This window comes from Hippoglossus hippoglossus, chromosome 24 (genome assembly GCF_009819705.1).
Source record: "Hippoglossus hippoglossus isolate fHipHip1 chromosome 24, fHipHip1.pri, whole genome shotgun sequence".
Classification (NCBI taxonomy): Eukaryota; Metazoa; Chordata; class Actinopteri; order Pleuronectiformes; family Pleuronectidae; genus Hippoglossus; species Hippoglossus hippoglossus.
The window spans coordinates 10,376,881-10,402,483 of NC_047174.1; the positions used below are offsets into that span (position 1 = coordinate 10,376,881).

Consider the following 25,603-nt stretch of genomic DNA (forward strand, 5'->3'; position numbering starts at 1 on the left):
GATGTCTGTATGTTGTGGTTATAATGTAAAAGAATAATGTGTATTTGATGGTTTAGAACTAGAAGTGCCAGTAGCTGGGGCTGGGCTCCCTCTTCCTCAGGTGGTGTTGTCGTGCTCCAGCAGCTGTTTTGGTTTGTGCAGAGCAAAGCATGCTGGACCGCTGCTCAACGCCCAAAATGGCGGCACGATTGAAAAGTTTTGCCTGTCTTGTCCGAGTTTGTCTCCTCCTCAGATTTTCCCCTCCGCTGTTTTAGCTGCACCGAAACACACAGTTTTCACATTCGGTGACGCGTCGGCGTTTCTTCGAAGGGTTGCCGAGCGAGGCAAACAGCGGCATGGCGTTTCGAAACCAGCTCAAATTCGGGCATCACTTTACCAGTGCTAGGCTAGGCTAGGCTAGCAAGCCTGACTGCTGTCAGATGAGTGTTGGTGAAAAGCTTCGGTGGTTATGTCTCGTCTCGCCCGGACCTCCTCGCTGAGATGAATATGAAGAAGAGGACCTTTACGTAGAGATGGAGGATGATGTGAAAAAAGTGAAAAAGGTAAGTCCCGGCGTTTGAGGTGACGCTACTTGGTGGAAGTTGCCCGGCTAGCATGCTAACTTAGTAGCCAGTTAGACCGGGGCTAGCTAGCTTAGCTGTTAGCCCGGCTAAGTGGAGTCAAACATAAAGCAGCGTGTGTTAGCCAACCTGTGGAGATAGTCGTTTTAACACACCGACATGTTTTCTGTCTTCTCCCCTCAACTGGTGTTAAAGCAAATGAGAATATAATGTAACTTACTGACGGGCTTTAACTTCAAGTGGAGCGTCACAGATTTAACTTGATGGAGCGAGTGAAGTTTTTCCAAGTTAAGTTTAAGGACGACTAACATTATTTAAAGGATATTGTTTAAAACACCATTAACATCATCTTCAACACGTCGTAGTTAAAATGTGTTTTGAATGTGGTTGGTTTGGGGCGAATCGGCTGCAGAGGAAACTATGGACCATTGTTGTGTTGCTAGTTACTAGTGGAGGTGGTGTTGTTGTACAGGTGTGGTTCAGTGGAGACCTGGGAGCTGAGGTCCTGCTGAAACGACCCACCACTCCTCGGTTATACCATCCAGCCCCCTCCCACACATACACATCACATACACGTGCTGATCCGGCTTGATTTGTAATACAGATCTTCATGTTTAGACATTTATTTTGGCCTTTATCTTCTCTTCCTGCTGTTAAAAGGTTACTCCCTCAGTTTTCCTGGTTAGCTCAGGAGAAAGCTGCGTTATATTAAGGAGAAGTGACGTGTCTGAACCCTGAAGTTAACACATTTGTTTGATTGTGCTGTTCATGTCATCAGTTTTCTACTATAACAAAATTAACCCTCCTCCTAAATCAAGTAATAGCCCAGTGTCAAGAAGGTTTGCAGTGGCACAGAAATGTTCGTTTCCAGCATGTCCACAAATCCAAAGTGTGCTGTTAAGGTTGATGAGACACGGCAATAACAATTACCGCAACGTGAACGTGTTGATGTGACAGGAGATTGTGCCGACAGAGCGCTTTTTGGATCCTTAATGAGGATTTTTACACAAGTGTACTGCTCTGAATACACTATACGTCCTTTTGAAGGCTGTAACCTGATGCTCACATAGCAATTATCTCTATTGTGGTTTACATATTGTAAATATTGTTAAGTTGATGTAAATGGTGTCTGTTTACTAGTCTTTAACTTGTAGTCCACTATAGCCAGTTCTGCAGTCTCCTTGATGTCTAGCCACGCAGGTTTTAGTTTTCTGCATTGAGGCAAATAAAGTAAATTTCTATAGCTCTGTTTAGCGCTTCATTCGCTTGTTGCCAATTCATGCCTCCAAGGTCTGTGACCAAGTAGGTGTTTGCACAGATTTGAGTGTACAGATGATCTTTTGTTTTGTGTTTGAGTTTTCTGTAAAGTTAAATATCCTCAAGTATATTTCTTCTAAATTTTTTACTTGTTCATGTCACATTGGTGCAACATTAACTTTACGGCACCATGGTCAATTGTACGTGCAATTCTAGTTTGTGCCACTTGGTGGTGACATTGAATAGCTTTTGGCCCAGCTGTATTTTCATATTCACTGTATGGAGCATTATGTGATCATCACACAGTTTCATGTGAAAGTACAAACCCCATTATATTGTAGTTTATATGAACGTATGTGACAAAGATATATATATATATATATATATATATATATAAAGAATTTAAGGAATTTTGCAGCTGAATTACTGAAATACACTTATATAGCACAGCAAATGGATGTGCACTCACTTATACATGGTATATTCTTGTTTTCAGCCCCCTTGTTATGGTATTAATATCTTGCAAACAAGTTAAGAGTGAGTGAGCATCTTTACACACTGAAAGTGGTACAACTTAGCTTTGGAAAGGCAGGAAAAGATCATAGCATTTCAGAGTAGGAAGACATGTTCGTATACTTGGACAAATACTCTATATGAATATAAATTTATTATACCATGAATGGCTTGTTCACGAACAAGGAATAGTGATTAATTGTCGGATTGGATTGCTAATCTTATACCATGCTTTTTACTGTGAATATGGTTGAAACAATATAAAAGCAGCAGCATGTATTATCGTATTGTTCTCATTATGTGAGGAAGTTTAAAAGTCCTCCTCCACCTGTTGGGACCCTGACCATAACAGCACAAATTAGCAATACAGCATCCTTACTTATATTGTATTTGTACACACACTTTCCCCATGAATGACACGCGCTGAGGACATTCTCTGGGGTCACATGTGGTAGCTCTTGTCTCACATTTCTCAAGCATAAGCCATAAAATGTTAATGTACTTATCTTCAGGAGCTACATACTGTTAAATAATGCACTGTAGGTTGTGTTGCTCTATGAAGTCCGTGATCAAGTGTCAGCGCAGCAGTCAAATAACGAGAGTATGAGTTGAGTTCATGTTTAAGATGTTCGGCATATTAAGTCTGGAGTCTAAACAACATTGCAAATAAGATGTATGTGGTTAGCAGAGTAGATTATATACGTCAGTACAGAACAGTGTGTTTCCGTGGTGTAGCAGTAATGTGAATTTGCACACGAACACGAACCGGAGCGTGTCATCACAGGAAGTTGTGGCATGTTCCCTTCCTGTTCTTGTGCCTTTTGTATTGAGACAGAGTCACTTCACTTCCTTTGTGGGGGGTAATACGCCTCTCATACACGCTCGGGGAGTGTTTGATCCTCAGTGACAGTTGGCAGCTGTGACTGCGTGAGTGGAGGCAACAGATGACTCTTTAGACGTTGTCCGGTTTGCAGCATCCGTGTCCAGGCTTTGTGCTTGACGTTGAGTAGGCGACTCTTGAATCGTTCATGGATTACGAGGTAGGCTTTCTAAAATTCTTTGAATCTAGAAACATGCTCTGAATTCGCTTTGTGCACAGGCTTGGCATCATGAAAGGTTTGTCAAGGTTTTTTTTTAAGTCCTCGTTACTAAGACCTTAAATAGATCCACAGTGTTCACATGGTGCTAGTTGATATTAGAGCTAAATAGTTACCTCTATCAATGAGGTTACGTTTTCGCCCCTGACTACTTGTTGGTTGGCTGGTTTGTCAGCAGGATTACGCAAAGAACTACGGAACAGATTTTCACACAAAGCAGCAAAATCTGAATTTGTATTCCACTCTCTTAAACATTGCGTTTTTTGGACATTTGCACCATTTTCCCTCGGAATAATTCATGGATCTTGATGAGAAAAATCTAAAATATTTAGGGGACTGTTACTGATTATTGTGTGCAATAGGGGACTTGTTGGGCCTTGGTTCTCTACTGAGTAATTTTTCTTGTCGTATTATTTGATGTTTTACTATCGGTCATATGCAGTCAAAGAACAGCACAGCTTCTGCAGAAACATTTTTGAAAAATAAGGTTTATCTATTTCCCTTGTGACACATCTGCTTGTTGATGGTCCTAGGTTGATTTTTATGATTTTAAATGTCAAGATTTTATTCTGTTGTTCAATTATTGTAAAAATACAGAGTGTTTGCACGCACTGCTGTTGATGTTTGTGCAACACACACTGAGAAATGCAAAGAGCTTTACACTGGCTTTGTCAAAGAGTCCATCAACCACAGTCAAGGGAAGCAGGCTCCGCAGAAATTACAAGGCACGCAAGTACCACAGTCAACAGAAGTTTGATACAGCTTCTTCCTGGGTTTCTTTAGGACATATATCTTGTAGCTGCGTTAGAAGGGCTTAACTGTGTTGCCAGCTTGTTCTAACTGCACCATGTGTGTATTTTTGACATAAAAAGTCCTGTAATTATTAATGATACACTGTTAGATGGCCACTGGCTTATAATTTAAAATGCATGGCCTACTATGGTATATCCCCATAAACTGAATATTGCAATTGAAGGTAACCAATTGCAATTGGGAAGGTAACAGTCTTCTAATTTGTCCTCGCTCTCTTTGTCTTTCTTCACTAGCCTGGTATCGTGTCTCCATTCAAGAGAGTCTTCCTGAAAGGAGAGAAGGGGAGGGACAAGAAGGCGCAGGAGAAGGCCACAGAGCGCAGGGCCCTACACACCTTCCCACTCTCTCAGCCTGATCACCGCATCGACCCTGACATCCTGCTTAACGACTACATTGAGAAGGAGGTCAAAGTGAGTGAGATATAAGCAGAGAAACTAAATCCTCACTTGTTTATTAAAACACTGCAGTGCTATTCAGTCAGAAGGAAAAGATGGAGGAATCGTTTGTTATTATTTTATTGACTTTATTAAACACTTTCATATGTATGTTTTGTTTTTTCCAGTACCTGGGGCAGCTCACATCAGTTCCAGGATACTTGAACCCATCAAGTCGCACAGAAGTGCTACAGCTCATTGATAATGCAAGGGTAAGAATATCTGCACAAGGAGATTGTTGGTCTCTTTCTTTCTCTCTCTACTTTTACATTACTTAGATATCTAATAATAGCATTTGGAATTCATGTAATCCTTACTTGTCCGTGATAAAACCTTTAATGCTTATACTTATTCATAATGAAGTGGAATATTTTAGTTGCCAGATAATTATAATTTCAAAATTGTGTAAGTTCTATCATAAGAGGGATATTTACACAGGCTGTCTGTGTGATTCTCAGAAGTCACATCAGTTGGCGGGCCAGCTGACATCAGAGCAAGATGCAGTGGTGAGCTTGTCTGCATACAACATTAAGCTTGTGTGGCGCGATGGAGAGGACATCATCCTGAGGGTGCCCATCCATGATATTGCTGCTGTCTCATACATCAGAGACGACTCGTTGCACCTTGTGGTGATAAAAACAGGTAGGAATTCACATAGGTAACATATTAAAATGAAGCTTTAAAAATTGTCAGACTGTCGAAAGGTGCAAGAAGACAGAAATGTAGGAATACACAAAGACCTGGTTTGGATCTTGTTATAGATGAGATCTAGATTTAGACACAATTACACCCACTCTTGTGACACAGTTTTAAGAGTTGTCTATCTTGCCAGATCCCTTTTGGTTCTTTGTTTAGTAATGTCTTTATTTGATTGCCCAAAGACTAATTAATTAGAGGGAATCATAGGAATCTAATAACGTGAAATTAATTAAAAAAACAACTGTTTCATTACCATCTGTCTGGGAGAGTAAGAAGCAATACTGTGAATTAGAATGAATTAATGTGACCCTAATAATAGAGTTTTAATTCAGATGTTTCAGAAATATTAAAAGTAGTAAATGTCTACTTTCTTTACAATACAGTGTTTGAATTATCACATTTAACTGTATGTATTTTGTGATTTTGTTTTCAGCCCAGGAGTCGGGAGGTTCTCCCTGTCCCAGCTCGTGTCCCGATCTCAACAAGTCTCAGACCCTGAGCTCCTTATCAGAGAGTGGAGCCGTGCTTGTGGAAGTTTGCTGTCTGCTTGTGCTGGCTGTTGATAACAAGGTAATGTTTTGCATGTGAGGTTATGTCGACAAGCGTGTTTTGGAGAAGTAAATGGCCGTATACAGGGTTGACTTTCTTCTTCTCTTTTAGGCAGCAGCAGAGGAATTGTGTCTTTTGCTCAACCAGGTCTTCCAGATCGTTTACACAGAATCGACCATCGACTTCTTGGACCGAGCCATATTTGATGGAGCAACCACCCCGACGAGACACCTCTCTCTGTACAGCGGTAAGGAAAAGGAACAGATCGGCTCTCTAGACAGAAACAAACACATTTCACAGTCATTGGCAACATTTATTAGCAAGTATGACACCTTTTGTCTTTTAACACTTCAGAACTCAACATGTGAACGTGTAAATAATCATCTTTTTTTGATTATGCAGATGACTCTTCAAGTAAAGTCGATGTTAAAGAGGCCTTTGAAGCAGAAGGCAGCACATTGTAAGTACACAAGCTTTCAATTTGTGGTCAAGAAAGACTTTGATGCACAGGCTGAGAGTGGTTTGCTGTGGCTCGTCACTTACAAGGGATGCTCTCTTCTATCAGTCCTTTCCAGGTCCCGGCGGAGGCAGAAGGAAACTCTCCCACAACGTCGACCCCAGCATCACCTCAGACGAAGACAGCGAGTGAAGGAGAGCTCAGCACCACTGCTGCAGAGCTGCTGCAGGACTACATGACCACAGTACGATGATTCACCTTCTCTTCCTTTGTCCCTTTCTTTTGAGAACAAGCTCTATTGATCCTCATTTTGATTTTTCCTTTTTTCCGTCTCACAGCTGCGGACAAAACTCTCATCGCAGGAGATCCAGCAATTTGCCACACTGCTGCATGAATACCGCAATGGTGCATCCATCCATGAGTTCTGCATAAACCTTCGACAACTCTACGGGGACAGCAGAAAGTTCCTCCTACTTGGTACGACCACTTTTAACATAACTGTGTGTTTGGTAATCCCTTGACCTGCTTTCTTTGTGCTGAACCTGCCTGAACCCTTGAAATGCATGTATGTGTAGTTGTATTCAGATATTTATAAGTGGATGGTGGGAAATGATGCGTGTCAACAGGTTATGTCAGTAGAGCCACACATCAGAATCTGTTCCCACGATCACAACTGTTTCAGATTCACTTTCATGTCTCCACACATGAAGTGAGACATCTATGCTGCTGGTTCCACTTCACACACATGTGCTAAAAAGGCTATTGTCACATGGGAGAAACTAGTATTGACAGTACTGTGTTTGCTCCCCTGCAGGCCTGCGTCCCTTCATACCGGAGAAAGACAGCCAGCACTTTGAGAACTTCCTTGAAACCATTGGTGTCAAAGACGGCCGAGGAATCATCACAGACAGCTTTGGCCGCTATCGGCGCACGGTAAGCTCCGCCTCCGATTCCACCACCAATGGCAACGGAGCAGTAGGAGGAAGCGGGGACAGCGTGGCCTCGGACGAGGGCCAGGATGCCTCCGAGGGCGACGAATGGGACCGCATGATCACCGACATCAGTAATGACATTGAAGCCCTCGGCTGCAGTATGGACCAGGAGGGAGTGACTCCCTGACACGGATCCACGATGATGTGCTGTACCGACAAGAGCTGAGGACTCGAACTGACGGCCACTCCACAATTAAACAGTAGGCATGAGCTGAAGGGATCAGATGAAGGTGGTCCTTAGCACTGACCTAAGATTTGATTACTTGTATTTTCCTCTAATTGTCAAGAGGGCGTTCCATAGTCCCGAAGCACTCAAGGAAAACCTCGACTTATTACCACAAACACATGAAGTCAACAAACGCACTTATGCAGAACCTGTAGATGATGTTCAGTCACTTCGCTATTTTTGCTTTTCAGAGGGATTATCACGCGACCTCTGGTATGTTTTTAAAACTTTTGATTTTTGTACTCCTTTTATTGGCAGTATCTGCCACTGCTGTCATCAATGTAGCGAAAACCTCGGCAGTCTTTGGGAACGGTTCTGTTTCGAATCCCCTCAAAGACACTGGAGGATCCATCGGAGGACTGTGTAAATGTGTTCGAGTGAAGCTGAACTGGTTTTGTGCTTTTGTATTACGATAGGTCAATCAGCTTCATGCATCAGAAGAACGTTGGTTTTTGTTGAGATTTCACATTTGTGCGTTTGCTGTGAGTAACATTTTGCTATATAAATATATATATATAAGATTTGTGTACCTTTTTGTTTTACACTATCACTTGTTATAAGTGTTTACTCATTTATATAATTTTGCCTTATTCAGACTGACCAACGAAATGCTGTAAAGACAAATTCATTCAGTCGTACGTGACTGAGTGGGGACGGTATTGGACAAAGCCAGTTAGCTGATGGCTGATGTAACTTCTTGATTTTACATATTTGTTCCTCATGCAGGTCATCTTGTTGTGTGTGACATCACATCTGTCATTGTGCCTTTACACTGCAGTACTGTTGCCAACTGTTTGTCACATGCAGACAGCTCATTATGAACTGTACCTCCAGTTGTTGAGCGAATCATAGTTATTAAATAACATACTTAACACTGCTCGCGTGTTGTTTGATTACAAGCATCACAATGTCCAAGGACAATGCATGGTTGTCATTTACACCTGTCCGCTGTATCATCAGCAGTTTGACGTTCAATTCAGTTTGACTCTCGTACAGCAAAACTGACCAGAGGTGAAGATTTTAAAATCTTGAGTATGATCTCCTTTGACTGATCATTTGCTTGGATGCACCTAAGCTGCTGTGGAACTTCAGCCTAAGTTTCATCAAAGCGGTCACGCTGGATGTTGCCGAAATTACCCTCAAAGTTGGGGGGGATTAGTTTTGTTGAGTCCGAGGGAGAAGAAGCTGGCAGGAAAACATTCCACTCTGCAAAGCCACTCACCAGGCGTTTAAACCATTTCGTCGCAGATCTACCGATTTGTTTTTTACTTTCCCCACTAAATTACACACAGGGGAACCAAAAAGCTGATTGTCTGGGTTGTGTCTTGTTTGTTGTGGGGTTGAAGCTGAGGTATAGGAGTGCAGGTACAGACTGGAACACTACACCTGGGCTCAAATAGCCTCTCGGGGCCTGAGACGCTGTCTGTCTAGAACAAAGGGTTGAGATAATCAAGAAGCCTGTAATCTCCTTGTGCGGATACAGACTCTTTCTCACTAACAAGACGACTCACAAAAATTTGCTCAGGAGTGTAAATGATTGTTTTTGACTCGCTGTCAGTATAATTGACCTGTGTTTTCTCACCGTGTGTGGAGGAGTCCTAATTGGCCTCCGGTAATTTGTCATCTTAATCCAATTTGAGAACCACTCATTACACTGCCTCACTCAAAGCAAATAATTATTAAATAGATCAGTTGGTTTAATTAAGTCATTAAAAGTTCCCATGCTGTTTTATAATGAGGTCACCAATTATCTTTACGACTAGAGCCCCCTGGATTCCTTCTACAGTAGATCAGATGTTTGCATTTCTTTACTTGTTTCAGTTAGATAGATCGATATAATAGAGAATTGTCTGATTGTTTCAAGTTAAGTTTTGGTTGAGTTTCATAGGAATAAAGGCAAAGTCAAAACAATTCTTAGACCTAGTTAATAGTTACAAGATTAGGTAGAATTTAGAGTACAAACCTTCGCGAGGGCCCAACAGTGTGTGCCTGGTGTTTTCTTTCATCAAGATCTGTCAATTATTTCTTGGGCTTATCTCATAATGTTAAAGAAAGTGACAAATTATATCTGAATCTTCCCCTTTTGTCTGAGTCCACACTAAAAGGTTGTGAGTTCTCTTTTTTCCCCAAAGTCTTGTGGAAATATTCCTGATGACCATCATACTAAGTAACCACCAAACAAAACCTAGAAAAACATAACTTTCTTGGCTGAGTTAAGCGCAGATGACACGACTACCGGTAGGTTAAAGCCAAAGTTTTCCACTTGCTGGATGCGCAATAAGATGAACACAGTGGAGCACGAAGCGGCTAAAGAGACAGACACCTTCAGGAGTTGGTGGAGACAAAACTTGAGCTAAAAGGAGGATAAATATCAGACGTATTCAACAGACGGACAGAAACACAACTCCAAAGCGAGCACTGAACTGTTTGCTATCAAACTTGCAACATCAGCTCGATACCCTTTTAGGCAATGGCTAAGAAAAATGATTAAGTGTTAAAAAATAAATTCAAACCAAAACCAGTGACCTATAATCCAGCTAAGACCCCCTTTCTTCATAAACACTGCAGCTTCTTACAAAATCTGCAAGCAAGGGGCTTTTCCCTAAATTAAATTTCCACATCGTGGTTTAAAAGCTATTTTCAGCTTCTGGATATGTTTAATATGTGTCCAGGAGCTGGTCCAAGTGTTCCTCCGACCCGATAAATCTGCCTCAATACTCCAGGGGTGTAATTGTGTGGTCAAGACTAAATCCTTGTGGGTCTGCACTGCACCTTATCCCTCCAACAAAAACAGTCTGATTCAGCTCTTATTTCCGCACCATTAAAAATGTGTCATTGCTCGTGAGATGTTTCCGAGGAAATTGGTTGGTCAAGGAAAATTCTCCCTTTGCAGAGTGTCAGAAACGAGGGAATTTTGTCATCACATCGTCTAAGTCGACATCCAAATGCATCAATTACTGCTTTTTCAACCTCCGGCATCTATTTATTTACTCTGTCTCTGCACTGCGGCGTTTTCTTCTTTGACAGTTTCATGCTTAAAGTCAATCTTTGCTGAGGTGCGATGTACCGAGACACTCCCACACAAAGACGCGGCCTGAGATGCAGTCTGGGACTCTCGCCAGTTCACCTTTCCGAGGTTCCAGTCAGCCAATCCTGCTTGAGCGTGCAGCTCGGCTCAGTCATGGTGAGAAGTGCCTCTCTGTGGTGTCACGTCTGTTATATTCCTGGAACCGAATAACACCTACATTTGGGAACATCAGAAGAAAAAGAACCTGTCGGGAAGACTAGAGATAGCATTTCAGTGAATGCATCTCAGGAGGAAAGCATTACCCTAAAGCTGCTACTTGACCTAATTCTGGCTCCAGGGCTGCGGCCACTGGTACAGTATGGTCTTCATGCCTCCGCGGCAGAGATAGCGCTTGATTTCATGCCTGTCAAGTAATTTTGTCATGCAAATGAGACGATCTGGGCATGAAATTAATAAAACAGTAAACTCCAGGGACAGCTGTTGGGCAGAACTGGAGTATACAAACCACACAAAGAACTTTTTGTTTTTCCTTTTCTGTGGAACAAAACTGTTTCTCAAATAAAAAAAAAAAAAGGAACGCTTCATGGCACTAAATTCATTATAATGGTCTCCAGAGCAGCAAAAAAAAACTAATCAAAAACCACCTTGATTACCCGCAGCATGTTAGAAAATGTATGGCCCCTTTGGCAGCTTTTCAGTCAAGAGGCGTTGTGGCTTTCAGCGGCAATAAGCCTCCATAAAGCTGGAGCTCATGCATGAAAATCTCAGGCTCAACAAAGTCGTTCATTACATGCCACTTCGGGCTATCTGGTTTGAGAGGGACACGGGGATCAGCGAGTGGGGGGGGGGGGTGTACACTGACGCTCACATGCACAAACCCATGACCCCCCGTGCTCATGTCTTCACACGTACACAAATCTGTGGGAGCCTGGACCCGAGCCCCAACTGTTTACACAAGTCCTTCTTGTTGAGTGTGCACATGCAGAACAAAGGCATCGGAGCAAAAATGACAAGAGGCTCATTCGAAGGGAGGAGGGGAAACACAAGATTCATGTCGTGTTCCAAAGATTAGAGGAATAATTCTACATCTACATGTTATATCTATCTATAAACTACAGCCAGTGTCCTGTTCACTTAGAGACTGGAAACAGAGGGAAGCCTGGGTTTGGTTAATCTTTACAAAACTAAGGGGAAAATAACAAGAATGGAAAGTTTTGCTGTTGTAATATCCTGTTTGCAAATACTTATATTAAGGGCCTTCTCATCTCATATTATATAATTATATTCCATATCTCATCTAATATATTATTTTATCTCCTCTTATCTCATCTGTTATTTCATTTAATCTCATACCTAATTTTATCTCATATCATCTAATCTTATCCCATTTAATGTCCTCGTATCTCATACCTCATCTAATCTCATACCTAATTTTATCTCATATATCATCTAATCTTATCCCATTTAATGTCCTCGTATCTCATACCTCATCTAATCTCATACCTAATTTTATCTCTCATTTTATCAATTCTCATTTCGTCTCCTCTTATCTCACCTTTTGTTTATAAACAGATATGGTTTTGATGATCAGTGGCTGTAGCTTCATATTTAATGTAAAGTCATTAATCTTCTCACCAAAGTGTCTCAGAAAACCTCTCAAAGTCTTTACCAAAAAGTCAAAATATTCCTGGATATCTGTTAATGATGTTTCTGCCATCGCAGAGGAAACTAAAACAAAACTTGGGGAGCAGTGTGACATGGGGGATATACAAAGATAATCTGTTCAGACATTTTGTCAAAACCCCTCAACGCCGGGAAGAAGCTCATTAGTAACTCAAGGTGCTTTAGTCCCACAGTATCACTGATGGAGGAGATTGCTGGCTCAGTGGATCTAAGAGACTCCACTGCAGATAATCTCTGAGATCGTTCCATGGTTCAGTGAGCACTTTAACACATAGTGTGCTGATAACAGATTTCTCCTGTGCTCGGGTGACAGAAACGAAAAAACAAAGATCCATTGATAGAATTTAAAGCAGAACATGTCCACTCTCCTGATGGATTATTTATTTCCCGTACATTTGTACAAACAAATTAGCACTAACAACGACCCACTCAGGGTATCAGGTTCATCCAAAACCCGTTACAAAGGTACAGTTTGTTCCATTAGATTACAGGATTACTGACGCACGATCAAGTCAACAGATCAAAGCAAACGGAGACAGAGGCCAACGTGTTGTGTTGGGAGGGAATAATGTTCGAGCAACACACATCAGCATCATTTCAGAGGTTGATATAAGACGTATCTGTTCTGTCTGCACTGCTGCTGCAAACATGTCAAGCTCTGATCAGATTGTATTACAGCAGATGGAGGAGCATCTCAAACCGTGAAACTCATTTTCCTAGTGCCTGGTCTGTGCATGAAAATAGCTGACTCGAATCTCATGTGCTTACATTTCAAATGCAAGCCCCCCCCCCCCTAAATGTCCTTGTTATGAAAATGAGCATATGTCCGATGTTATATCCAATTATACAGCAAATACCAACATAGACTTATTACTTCCTGGCTGGAGCTCAACTATTAAAAAGGCAAAGCTCAGGATTTTGCAAGACATCCTTACTGGAAACCATCATGACTTCAGTCGCTCTAGTGCAATTTTATAGTCATCATGATCATTATATAGAACATACGATTTTCGTCATTCTGTAGAAATATGCGCCTCCCAAAATAATTGGTACTACTCGCTAAATCAATCTTGCATTGTGTATATAGTGTACAGTTTGAATAATAAGGCATCTTTTTAAAAGCACAAAACATTTAGATTAAGATCCGGGACAAATAATACTCACTGGAAGCATCATACAAAAAGTCTGTATGCAGGAGACATATGGTTAAATATGATATTGACTTGAAGATAGAAACCACCGAAGCAAACAATCAAAGAAAATGGAGAAATATATAAAGTAACAGGTAACAATAAAACTGATGAGGCTTAAAATGGACTGGACCGAGCTTGAGATTTAGTGTAAAAACTGCAGTTATTGTATTTAAAGTCACGCTGGCCAAAAGGTTTTAAAACAGAGAGGTTGCTGTATAGCTGCCATTTAGCATAGAGCCATAAACCTATATATGTACTAACTAAAGTCAAACTCCCTAAATGCATCAAGAGTTTCACTACTATCTAACATGGCCGACATGTTGGACTGATAGTGTTGTACAGGCTGTTTTGTGTTCAGGAGCCACTAGCAGAGCGAGAACCGGCGAGAATTAATGTTCATCTTCGTGACGCCGATGAGTCTCAGCGGGGCCGAGAGGCCGAGGCCCGGGGTCACCGGGCATTCGAACAGCAGGTCGGACAGCTCGTCCTGCTCCTCCATGCCGAAGGTGGCGTCGTTGAGCATCCTGCGGTGCAGGTGGCACGTCTGCTCGATCTTCAGCTTGTTGATGTCGTTGCGGAGCCGCATGAGCTGCCTGGCCAGCTGCTGGTCCTGCAAACGCATGTCAGTCTGCAGAAGAGAGAGGACAGAGAGGACGGGGGCACAATGACTCAAACATGTAATCAAACTAATTTATTGATTGGTCAATAAATAAACTAGAATAATAGAATGAAAATATTAGTATGACAGATGCTAAATAATCTTCACATGAAGTCTAATTTACTTACTTTTTCCACAGATTTCAATTGTCATGTAAATAGATTAGTTATCATCTTAATAATTTGGTCACTTGATAGCAGGTGATAACAACTCTGTCTATGGAGGGAGTTCATGAGATGTGGTTGAAAGATCTTATTATAAGAGTTTTGTCAAGCTGATGTTTTCAAGATTTTAAACACTTCATTTGAACATTTGTTGTGATGTTTGATGATTAACAAATAATATTTATAGATTTTGACCAGCAGCACCTCTGAAGCTTGAATATTTTGAATGAACAAGATATAATGATTTTAAGAGCTTTTTAGTTTTTATTTGTGCAAATCAGTGTGTATTGGTTTTTGGGGGGGGGGGGGGGGGGGGGGGGTTGTGATTTAATGTTCACAAATAAAAGTCCAAATTCTCCTATTTTGAGATGTGGATTAGTGAAACAGCGTTATTCTGCACTTCTATATATACATATGCTTAACTGTTTTAATTATTGGTAATGTCCCCAAAACAGATTGAACACGATCTAAACGTTTTCGATTCACTGGAGGTCCTTGGCCTCTGTCCTTATTGTCTGACAAAATCTAAAAAGAAAACTCACAGTGGGGAATCCACAAACAACGTTCTCTCGGTTGTATCTCTTCCGTGCCCACTGTGTATGCGCAGACATTTTGGATGATCACAATCATCTCTCTTGTCCAGTGTCTTTGTGCAGAATGTTTGCGGCCACACACTGTGTGAATACGAGTCGGCCTCCTCTGCCAGTGCCTCTTTGCGTGCTCGGTCCAAGCTTCTGAAGCGCGGGCGAATGTGCAGACTAATTGAGCAGAGTAAAATGATTAGACTTGCGGAAACTTGTGTAAGAAACATCTGATGCTGCTGCCTGAGACCCAATCAATCTCTTTCACACATTTCAATGGGGCTCTTCTGGAGAGTAATTGGAAATTATGTGGATTGTTAAAGTCTAATTAGTTAAGTAGCAGGACGTTAGCGCAGGTTTCTCTCGGGCCCGTAACCGCAAAAACACACATTTGAATAATAGCATCTCAACAATGCGTCGGCCAAGATGTCTCACGAAAGCACATTAACGGAAAAAACATGAATGCCACAACACGGATCCAAACGACACACAACGGAAACACAACCACAACGGAAGTGAGAGAAAGGATGTTGACCATGATGAGTTACTTGCCACAGTATATGGTGTGATCTTCCTTTTTGGATGCACCAATCACCGTAACACCTCAAATAGACAAGCATGTCATTTTAAGTCTCGAGAAATAACTGCTCATTTCATGGTCAACATTTATTCCCACTCACTTCTGTTGTGGTTATGTTTTCCATTAATGCTCTTTTGTGAAACGTCTTGACCACAATACAACAATACTCTCCACAATATGCAAAGACATTTATTCATCTATATCTGTTTGTGTGCACGTGTGTTGTTTATGTATAGGAATGTCTCACCAGTTCTCTCCTGAGCCAACTGAGAGCCTCGTCAATATTCCCAAATCCTTTCAGAACACCGGAAGGCGGCTTGCACTGAATCACGTCAGGGTTCACCGCGCCCTCCTTGGGTGCAGCTGGTTTCCCTTCAGCTTCCTTCAGAATCGGGTTCTGCCCGGTTCCCGACTCTTTGAATCTGTCCGCCTCCAGCTGGGCTTTCCATTCCAGGTACGAAGGTCTCCTGGTCTCCAGTCTCAGCTTCTCCGTCAAGGCCTTCAGGGTCAGGAGATGGTCGTCTGCTGGCTGATCCTCATCCTCCCCACACTCCGAGACACCAACCCCGTCCACCGTGATCTGAGGTGGCGTGGGGACGTCCATCGTGAATGTGCCGAATAAAAGTTTCTCAAAAATGTGTCAAATTAAGAAAATAAAAATAGCTGGACTTTTTTCCTTCTTGCATCTGCTCTTTGTTCTTCAGAGGATTTTCAGCGGATCCATTGGTGTTTCAGAGGCAGATAATATTAGGAGCTGCAGGGGAGAGAAGAAGCAAATTATGAAACATTTGCTGATGATACCACTGAGAACCATCGTCAAATGCTGAGCAGCAAACGTGACACGACGTCTGACAAAGCTACACCTCAGCTTTTGGCATGACAGGCTCAGTCACCGAATGACGATTATAACATTTTGTGATTCTGATCAGGATTGAGCATCTGGCTTTGCACGTGTCCAACATTAAAGGAGCAGCACTCTGAGGACACACCTCCGTTTCCATAGCTACAGCACAGGCACTGTCAATGAATCAGCAATTTCCAACATCCTGTCCTCAGGGATTATTGCCTGAGCCAACCTGAAGTGACATACGACAGGCAGTGGGACGTGACGGCTGGTAGTTTTGCTCTCTAACACAAACCTTTGTGTTAAAGCTCAGAAGTAGCACTGATTCACAGAATTATTCAATAACGTAGTTACTTTGACTCTTTTTGAACGTAGACTGTAAAGATGGACGACAGGCCTGCTTCCCGAAAAGTGCAGCCAAACTGTCTCTATCGCCACCGGAAATACAGGTCAAAAACCCTGCCTCATCCATGTAAGGGTATGGGACATGGACCAAACTAAAAAGTCAGAGTACACGTCAAATAAAGTTTTATCAAGATCAATATTGATAACACATGCAGATGTTGTGCAGGTATAATTTGTACAGTATATTCCATCTTTATTTAGCGTGTTAGCGTTCTTATCGTGTAAGTACTGGACACAAGCTACACCTGAGGCTGATCATGGGACTATCCTTAGGTTTGCATGAATCGTCATGAACAAAGTGGAAATTTTGATCTGTCAAAGTCAGTGGATGACCACATCTTTTCTACATCCGTCCTATAAGAAGAAATTTAAGTTTGTGCAAAATTTCAAGGGAATATGTCCAATAGCTATAAAACGTTAACTACAAAACCGTAAAGAAAAGGCTGGCTGCTATAGCACGGCTTAAAAGTTATGTGACATTACAGTTTAACAAGGACCTGCGCTAAATCTTTAATGCAGCCTCTTAAATGATCTAGCAAACACACACTTACAGGCCAACAGAGCAGCCCCTCTGCCAAGCGTCTCCTTACAAACTCTTACAGCACTCAATAAGTGGTTAGCGCTCACTTATTCCATAATGGGTACAGCAGAGCCGCAGTGAAGTCATTGCCCTTGTATCTAATGATAGGCTTTGGCTGTTTTTGCAAGGTAAAATCAAAATAGACCTCATGTGCAGAGTAGCTGACTCATGAACGTGCAGGAGTGGATCCTCAGTGAGAGACCACATTGTGACAGGACACAGAGAAGGGAAATCCATGCATCCTATGCATTTTTGAAGAGTCTGTATAGATCATGCATGTACAGCAAGGAAGTCGTTTGAATTGTAAAAAAAAAATAAAGGAGCAGCAGAGTTCAGAGGATTAAAAAGGTGGAAAGTGGGTGTAAGCAAATATCACATCATGATTTATGGTCCCTGTTATGAAGAAATAAAGGGTTTAAGGTCTATTCAAAAGTGTCTGGGTTCAAGCAGCCACTTTTGAATAGACCAGCAGGAACTCTTCATCAAGCAAAGCCAAAATGTACTTCCTGAATATCAAATTCAGCCTGGGACAAGCAGAAACACTGAAGTGGTGAAAAGAAAAATGTATCCCAATAATCCAAATATCCAATAACTGGCATCCACAGCTTAGAGCATCACCCACACACACACAGTGGTTTCAAAGCTGCAGAGATTGAACATCCAGTTGTAGAGTTGCTGCACCAATGACATTTATTTTTGCCGTGTTGGAAATAAAAGTCACCAAAAAACCTTATCTGGCCGAAGAGCTTAGGAAGCCTGGCGCTCCGATCTGGAAAATGCAGGAATGTCTGCATAACAGACATGATCGCAGAGTAACGGATCAGCCTCTGGTGTGTGTGTGTATCTCTAAAATCTATAACATAACCCTGCGTGTGAGTCACTCCCATTCAGAAGTGCTGAGTTTCTCTCTGCCGGGGTCGATGCACAGTAACGTGAGAGAATATGAGCATCTTCCATAGAAATCATTGGCAGGATCAGAGGTTATAGCTCAAAGAGATGAATGGCCTACATTAACACAAAAGCTTTTCATACAGAAATAAGCACCAAATTACCGTGGCATATTGGATTCCTGCATTATGGCAACAGAAACTTAATAACACAGTGTTTAGTTCACAGCGTACCACCTTTACGGGCTGAACCAATCACAACAGAGGGGGGGGACAGAAAAAACATGTTGGGTATCTGTATCAACAGGTACTTTTTTTCTGATTGTAGAAAAGCAGGGATGAATTTAAATTAAACAAACACAAAATCACACAGATCTGTGATACAGTATCTAGAAATGTCAAGTAACGTAATTCCTTCTGTCTTCGTTTCATTTCTTATTAGTATAATACAACCATAAATCTTATGTCTGCTCAGTTCTGATGGAGCGGCTGTGGATCAGGAGATAGAGTTGGTTGTCCACTAACCAGAAGGTCAGTGGTTCGATCCCTGGATCTTTGTGCCGAAGTGACAAGACACTGTGCACCTAATTGCCCCTGACAGTGTGTGACAGAGAAAGGGCTGCACATAGATGCACTATGTCAATGTGAGTGTAAATGGGTGAGTGGTGAGAACTAGGTGGTAGTCATACATAACACAGGCACATTGTATAAAGAAAATAAAGCTCAGTCAGTTTTCAGTTTTCATTCAAAATTGTCCCTGTTTTTGTCTATTCACTGTCATTTTTCTCTCCTTTGTCTTTCATTATTTATATAGATTTAAATATAACTTTAAATATTCATATGGACTAGTTATACATTTTTATAATAATAACTTTATTTATATGGAACTTTTCACTTTGCAACTTTGTTTTGAAATGTTCTATATAAATAGTTATTATAATAATTTATAACTAGTCCATATGAATATTTAGTTGTATTTAAATCTATATAAATAATATGTCATATATACATAACACATGCTTCTGTCATAACAACAATAAAAGATCAATTTAATATATTTTTATGATAATTTGACCTCATAAAGTTGTGACCACGTTTATTTATGAATGGATAATTTCATGCAGCACTTTCACGTTGCCCCACATTTGGTCCTCACATATCCGACTCGAATAATTTGCGTTTGATTGAACTGAATTTACTCAATTAAATTAGGTGATGATACTTTGGGATATCGTATAATACACAAGTCCACGTTCACTTCAGCCTCCTCTGGTTTCCCTGCTGCAAGGTGAGAAAACAAAGCGGCACCGCGTGAAATACACGGAACACAAACTGCGTAAAGGCTCACTTACCTCGAGAAGAGTGTCTCAGTGGAAACATGTGCTCAGCCTCCCTGGATGAGTGCAGATAGTCTCCAGCTCTGAGCCTGACTAACCAGGGCTGCGCTGCTCCACGGTCCACTTGTTTTTGAGCAGGAGGAGGAGGAGGAGGGAGGAGGGGCGGGGATGGAGGTTGCGTCAGGTCGTGGTTGCTTGGAGACGCCCCAGGAATCTCTATCAAGACTCATGAATATCACTGCAAGTGCGCCACCACAGTCTGACGAGCAGCAGGCGGCAGTTTCCCATTTTTAAACCATCATTTATTTCCTTTCACGCAACAATACAACCAATTCAACTTTGTGTTGCTTGAAACATTTAATATCACTGGACAGAAAGTAGAAAACATGAAAAATTCAGAATACGAAAAGTGACGGACAAAGTTTTCATTACATGTTTCCCTCATGAAAACGACCATATAACAAAGAGCTCCTCGAAACTGAGAAAATACAAATACTAATTTTACACGTTGACTTTTAATCTTATAAATACAAAATTATATACTAAATAAAGAGTTATATAAATAGAGCATGGTAGCTTCTCTTGATGGTTTGTATTAGTGCTGATTGTCTGCTCAGTGTAATACGGCCCTGGAACACACCAGGAATTAAGTATTCACTCCTATAAATAGGCCTAAAGAAAGCAATAGCTTTTGAATGTGCTAGATTACACACAACCATTATGCCGATTATTCAACTATAATATATTTTCTGTAGGGTTAATGACATTTTCCAACTAAAAATGCATATAAATAATTGTAATAACAGACATAAACTTGCAGGAAGTTACAAAAATAACCCATTTTGTGTGATTGTCATATTTTTTCCAAAATAAGTCCACATATAGTATGATTGACATATCGCTTGATGGTAAATTACTGAGTCTCAGAGAGAAACGAAAGTTAATGGAATAAATTTTGTTCCACAAATGTAAACACAAAAAATAAATAGATCTATAATTACATATGAGCACTACAAAATATGGCAAAGCGCTGAAATGTGAAACGTATTGAGAATGTTTTTCCCAGTTTCACTGTCTGTACTTCTCGTATTGGGTCTTTGTGTTTATTGGACAAGATGCAGGGATCGTGTGTGTGTGTGTGTGTGTGTGTTGTGGCTCTGCGGACTTTGTGTTTCTCAGATAAACTGAACTACAGCCAGTGACACACATCTTCAAATAAAACAAAAGTCTAAAAAGTGCAACTACAATTAAAACACATTTTCTGTACAACCACTTTCAATTACATATTTCCTACATGATGACAATTTTAAGACGAATAAAAAGCGGAAATATATTATCATGTATGTTGTCATATAGTACTTTTTATACTTTGCACTTTCTTCCCTTCTATGTTTGGTTGTTTTTGTTGATAATGGTCCTCATTTAACAGACGTGACGGCCGACTATGAGACCGACTACCTCTGGGCTAAATTACTTTCATAAAGTCAGTTCCTCTATGTCGTCATCGAATGAAGGGATGGCACGGATGGCAGGTCGGCTATCAGCTACATGTAGGATGCTTAAAGAGGACGCAGGAGGAGTGGAAGACCCTGAGTTGAAGCTGTGGAGTCTTTCCTTTCTTGAATGTACCCCATTGGTACTCGGAGGACTACTAAGGACCCCCATTCTATTGGAGGCGCTCACACCGTCACCAGCGGGTGTGGCTATTGCTCCAAAGAGCTGCTGCATCAGACTAGACTTTCTATCCTTGCCCGTCCCTTTTTCTGTGTCCTTCTCTTTTTCTGTCTCCACCCCTCTGAGACTAAAAACACCTATTGCCTCTAAAGCAGAGTCCCTGTCCTCTCTGGATGGAGGTGGAGGGAAACCAAAAGACCCGCGGGAAGTTGAGAGCCCGAAAGATGGCGCGTAGGCTCCGAACGCCAAATCGTCACTGGAGATTTGAGGGCGTAGTGCTCTCCTCCCCACCCCTGTTGTCGCTGCCCCACCCTCTATACCTGCTATTCTCCTTCCACCTACTCCGCTTCCATCCCCAGCACCCAAACTGGCCGACTCCTCTGGTGCCGTGAGGCTGAAAATCGAAGAGTTATGGTTCCTCTGCTCAGGAGGACGAGGAGAAAAGTGGTCGCTTGAACTTTTGTTGGTCTCGGAAAGACTCGACTCAGCAAACATGGAGTCCTGGCCGCCCTGGTTTTGACGATCTATATCGCGCATCTTGGCCAGCAGCTGCTCTTTTTTCTCACGTGCTTCCTCTGCTGTATGCTGATTGGCCAGAACCTCTTGGTTCCACCTCTCCACCTCCTCCTGGACATGACCACGCTTCCTGTTGTTCTCATTCTCTTTCTGGTTCAACAGTGAACTTGTCTTCTTTCCGTCTTCTTCCTCAGATTCTTTCTCACCGCCTGTGAAGATAGTTGGTTATAAATTTAAATTAAAGTCATTTTCAGACAATAAGTACATGTTCTGTGTGGATACTCTTGTCTTTACCGTCTCTTAATCTCTTCGCCTTCTCTTCATGCGCATTCATCTCCTGCTTGAGTTGCTGCTTGTCTTGCTCTTTCTCCCTGTCTCTTTCCTTTTCCTTGTCACTCGTCTTCTGTCGCTCCCGGTTTTGATTCCTGTCTTCGGTCTTTGCCTGTCTGTCCACTCCACCAAGCTCCTGTTGACAGAAAGCGTTACAACAGGTGAATGACAGACTGTGTGCTGTATCAAAAGATGAAATGTGGATGGTGAGAGAGGTGAGGAGGAGACACTCTGCCTTGAGTGATAGGTATTCATCAGGTCCCTGCTCACTGTAATCATTGGCATCGGTGATGGCAGGGGGGGGTGTGGGGAAACCCAGACTGGACACCATATCTTGAGTCTGCACTGCCTTGCTGCTGTTCCTGCTGGGGACTAGATGTGAAATAAAATCAGAATATATACCAGGGTAAACTTTGTTGTTAATGAGCACCGAACAACCAACCAGCACCAAAACAGAATAACGGGGATTATAATCACAGCTAAGTGTTACCTTTCCGCTTTGTGCAGCTGTCAGCATCTGTTCTACGTGAGGATTTCACCATGCGGTTGGCATAAATGTTCGTGGCGTCTAGTTCTCTCTCCTTCTCCTGATGAGAATGTAAAAATAAACAAAATGTAAATTTCATACGTGGACCATCTTGCTTTTTATGCACAATCCTAAAACATTTTGTTTCAGTTATTATTTTCAGTGTATTTCTGTGTATATGCACCTTAAGTCTGTTGGTCAGTCTCTCCAGCTCCTCCTGCAGGGTCCTGATCTCCTCCTGGGCACTGATGGTCTTCTTCCTCTCTGCAGCCAACTGCCTCTGGTAACTGCTGTTGCTCAGCTCCATGCTGCGCTCCAGCTCCTTCAGATACACACGGATTATAAAATGCCAAAATGAGTCAAATCTCTAAACTCATGGAAGGCATGGGAGAGCTCGTATTCAGAAATGAAGACGATTGATGGTTTTGCAAATTCAATCACAGCTGCTTTATAAGAAGTTATAGCCTGTAAATGTGTATTCATTGAATATCAACAAATAACCAGGTAAATAAATTAACGGAATAATGCATTTACCTTAATCTTGCGATCTGCCTCCTGGGCTCGTGTCTTTTCTTCCTCCAGCTTGCGGCTCAACTCGTCCCTGGCTCCTAACTCTCGCTGGTCGACCAGCTTCTTTAGCCGGATGATGGTCGCCTGACTTCTCTGCAGCTGCTCCTCGCTTTCTTTCAGCCTCCGCTCAGCCGCACGTTCGCGCTCTTGAGTGCGCCTGAGTCGTTCGCGCAGCACCTGGGTCTCGTTGGAGTGGCGCGACAACAACTGGGAAATCTCGCTTTCTGTGTCATCGTAGCGCTGCAGGGCTTTCTCTTGACGAAACTGAAGCTGCAGAGCAAAAAAGAAGACATTCTATCTTAGGATGCAACAGGTGTTGAAGACGAAGGAAAAAAGGAAACAAATACGATCTCATTCACTCAACCCCAATCAAACTAGAGAATCAGGCCTACCTGTCTGAGGATTCGGTTTTCTTTCCGCAGCTCATCAGTGCGCTGCTGCAGCTCAGCAAGAGTGTTGCGCAATTCATTGATCTTTAGCAGGCGGGCCGAAAGCATCCGCTTGGTCACAAGATCCAGGTCTTTTGGGGTTGTGGACTCGTTGCTTTGTGATCGCACTCCCTTCCGATGCTGCTGTGTCAGGGGTTGGCGACCTAAACGCTGTGGACGGGACAAACCCTTGCGCCCCACACCACCTATGAGACAGAAACACATGATGGAGAAATTAGATAAAAGTAAAGCAATAGAAACTGCTAATAAACATCTTATCCTCATTCATACAGAAACCACAGTGTTAAATCTGCTGTACACTGTCATCCACTGGACAGTAAAGAAGTTAGTATTAAGTTTCATTGATTGATCATCCATACTTGATCACTTGCTCACTTTACCAACCTGTTTTGTAGAGGGGGCTGACAGAAATCCTCTTTGCCCGCACCCCTTTTTGAGGAGTAGGGGATGGTGGCGTCCGGGATCGGGAATGTGGTGAGAGCGAACGCTCTGAAGGAGACTCATTCTCATAGTCCTCTGAGTAAAAGGAGCCACTACTTCTCCGACCCTCACCATCTGATACCTGGTCCCGATCAGGATCTGAACGCCAGGTTCTAGTTTTGGATCTACTCTCAGCACAGGAATCGTTTTCATCCTTATCCTGGATATTATCCCGGGAATTGGTTTTGTGTTTTTGGATGGATGATGCTCGGGAATCTTTACTTCTACTCCGGAGGGACTGGCGACTTCCATCCTTGTTGTCTTCATATCGGTCAGTGGCATTTTCGGACTCCATCTTGACACTTTGAGAGAAAAGGCAGTGTTCAATTTAAACACAAAAAGCGGGAAAGAAACAAATCAGACTTTAAGTCATATTAGGATTTTCTAAGTTACAAGTTAACATTAACAAAGGCCTACTTTTACAAGATTTAACAGACTTAAATGAAAAATCAACTGTTAATATAAGCTCACTATTTGCATTGCATAACTGCTGCATAACTAAGCTGCAAATCCTCAAAATTCATCCTGAACTGTAATAAGAAGTTAGGCCAGTTGGTTTCTCTCAGGTTGTCTTCATTGTGCGTCTTGGTCACTAAGCGACAATACAAATGAGGTGGAATTTTCCATGAGGGTGAATGATGTATTATATCACTATTCCACACGACCGTTGCTACGAAAGCAATACCAGCCTGCCCCTGTCTACCTGGTGACTTATTAAACAGACAGATTAGCATTACTGACTGCAGTAAAATGAGCTACAATACTACTAAAATTGACACAAATATATATTATCGTCCACTAAAAACATCTCCACTTTTTACTGTTAGATATCAAATAACCTCATTTATTTTAAAGAATAAATATGTTATTCAAACCTAATACTGGGGAGAGAGTATGCTCCTTAGTGTTTGTTTGATTTAACAGGATGTAAAGGTCATCCATTGATCTGGCCCCTTCATGAACTCGGACAATAATAGAATCACTTGATGGGCAAGTTGCCATGGCAACATCCACCCCACACATCTTCAGCAGCCCCATAAATGGACAAGAGCATCATTATAGGTCAAGAAGGGAAGAAAGGTTGCACACCTGAAAACAAACCAATTTCTTGAACACAATGTTAAATTTAGTTGTATATCTTTTTTAAATGAGTTTATTTTTACATGAAGACTTAAGATCCTGACAGGAAAATGGTTCTTCTGCTGTTTTCCCTCTATAATTGATAAATATTAATATCATCTTAAATTATCTGTGGTTTGAATTGAATTGAATGAATATTTTAGCATCCTTATAAGTCAAGGAGGGCAGACAGGTCGTACACCTGAAAACAACCCTCCTATTTCTTAATTTATATTTTTGAACTTTGTTGTATATCATTTTGAAATTAGAGTTTCTTTTACATGTATGATTAAAGATCAGGAACATGGTTCATCTGTATTTCTTCCACCTCTGTAGTCACAGGGAATACACACACCCACACAAGACACAGAAAAAGCTCACCCACACATTAAGACTTTGACT

General features: G+C 41.7%; 3 protein-coding genes across 4 annotated transcripts in view; 1 reads left to right on the forward strand and 2 right to left on the reverse strand.

Annotated features, from left to right (window-relative positions):
• The window catches only part of lca5 (lebercilin LCA5), a 29,300-nt gene that overhangs the window by 2,722 nt on the left and 975 nt on the right, over nucleotides 1-25,603 (reverse strand). Inside the window, exons 3-9 of the mRNA XM_034579612.1 lie at nucleotides 23,987-24,384; nucleotides 23,546-23,787; nucleotides 23,118-23,423; nucleotides 22,768-22,905; nucleotides 22,548-22,644; nucleotides 22,022-22,429; nucleotides 20,959-21,936 (exon numbers count right to left, since the gene is read on the reverse strand). Coding sequence (XP_034435503.1) covers nucleotides 21,014-21,936; nucleotides 22,022-22,429; nucleotides 22,548-22,644; nucleotides 22,768-22,905; nucleotides 23,118-23,423; nucleotides 23,546-23,787; nucleotides 23,987-24,377 — 2,505 coding nt within the window. The 5' untranslated portion in view covers nucleotides 24,378-24,384 and the 3' untranslated portion in view covers nucleotides 20,959-21,013. The remainder of the gene's footprint in view (nucleotides 1-20,958; nucleotides 21,937-22,021; nucleotides 22,430-22,547; nucleotides 22,645-22,767; nucleotides 22,906-23,117; nucleotides 23,424-23,545; nucleotides 23,788-23,986; nucleotides 24,385-25,603) is intronic.
• Nucleotides 140-8,474, forward strand: ccm2 (CCM2 scaffold protein). Of its 2 annotated transcripts, none has more exons than XM_034579615.1 (10): nucleotides 140-542; nucleotides 4,474-4,650; nucleotides 4,803-4,886; nucleotides 5,133-5,316; nucleotides 5,807-5,943; nucleotides 6,034-6,169; nucleotides 6,325-6,382; nucleotides 6,488-6,623; nucleotides 6,718-6,856; nucleotides 7,194-8,474. In XM_034579615.1, the coding sequence occupies exons 1-10, from the start codon at nucleotides 513-515 to the stop codon at nucleotides 7,496-7,498; spliced, it is 1,386 nt and encodes a 461-aa protein (XP_034435506.1). In that variant the 5' UTR covers nucleotides 140-512; the 3' UTR covers nucleotides 7,499-8,474. The 2 variants fall into 2 exon arrangements, with proteins under 2 accessions (XP_034435506.1, XP_034435507.1); XM_034579616.1 differs by lacking the exon at nucleotides 140-542 and adding an exon at nucleotides 3,182-3,370.
• On the reverse strand, nucleotides 12,647-20,803 carry fam167ab (family with sequence similarity 167 member Ab). Its single transcript, XM_034579617.1, has 3 exons — nucleotides 19,553-20,803; nucleotides 15,732-16,238; nucleotides 12,647-14,129 (listed from the first exon to the last, which is right to left on the reverse strand). The coding sequence occupies exons 2-3, from the start codon at nucleotides 16,086-16,088 to the stop codon at nucleotides 13,866-13,868; spliced, it is 621 nt and encodes a 206-aa protein (XP_034435508.1). The 5' UTR covers nucleotides 16,089-16,238; nucleotides 19,553-20,803; the 3' UTR covers nucleotides 12,647-13,865.

Bases quoted from the DNA above. Each gene is read 5' to 3' on its own strand.
- ccm2 (XM_034579615.1), top strand. From the start codon at position 513: ATGGAGGATGATGTGAAAAAAGTGAAAAAG. The intron at 4,651-4,802 runs GTGAGTGAGATA...TGTTTTTTCCAG, and splicing joins ACATTGAGAAGGAGGTCAAA to TACCTGGGGCAGCTCACATC. The intron at 4,887-5,132 runs GTAAGAATATCT...TGTGATTCTCAG, and splicing joins AGCTCATTGATAATGCAAGG to AAGTCACATCAGTTGGCGGG.
- fam167ab (XM_034579617.1), bottom strand. From the start codon at position 16,088: ATGGACGTCCCCACGCCACCTCAGATCACGGTGGACGGGGTTGGTGTC. The intron at 14,130-15,731 runs GTGAGACATTCC...TCTCTTCTGCAG, and splicing joins GTTGGCTCAGGAGAGAACTG to ACTGACATGCGTTTGCAGGA.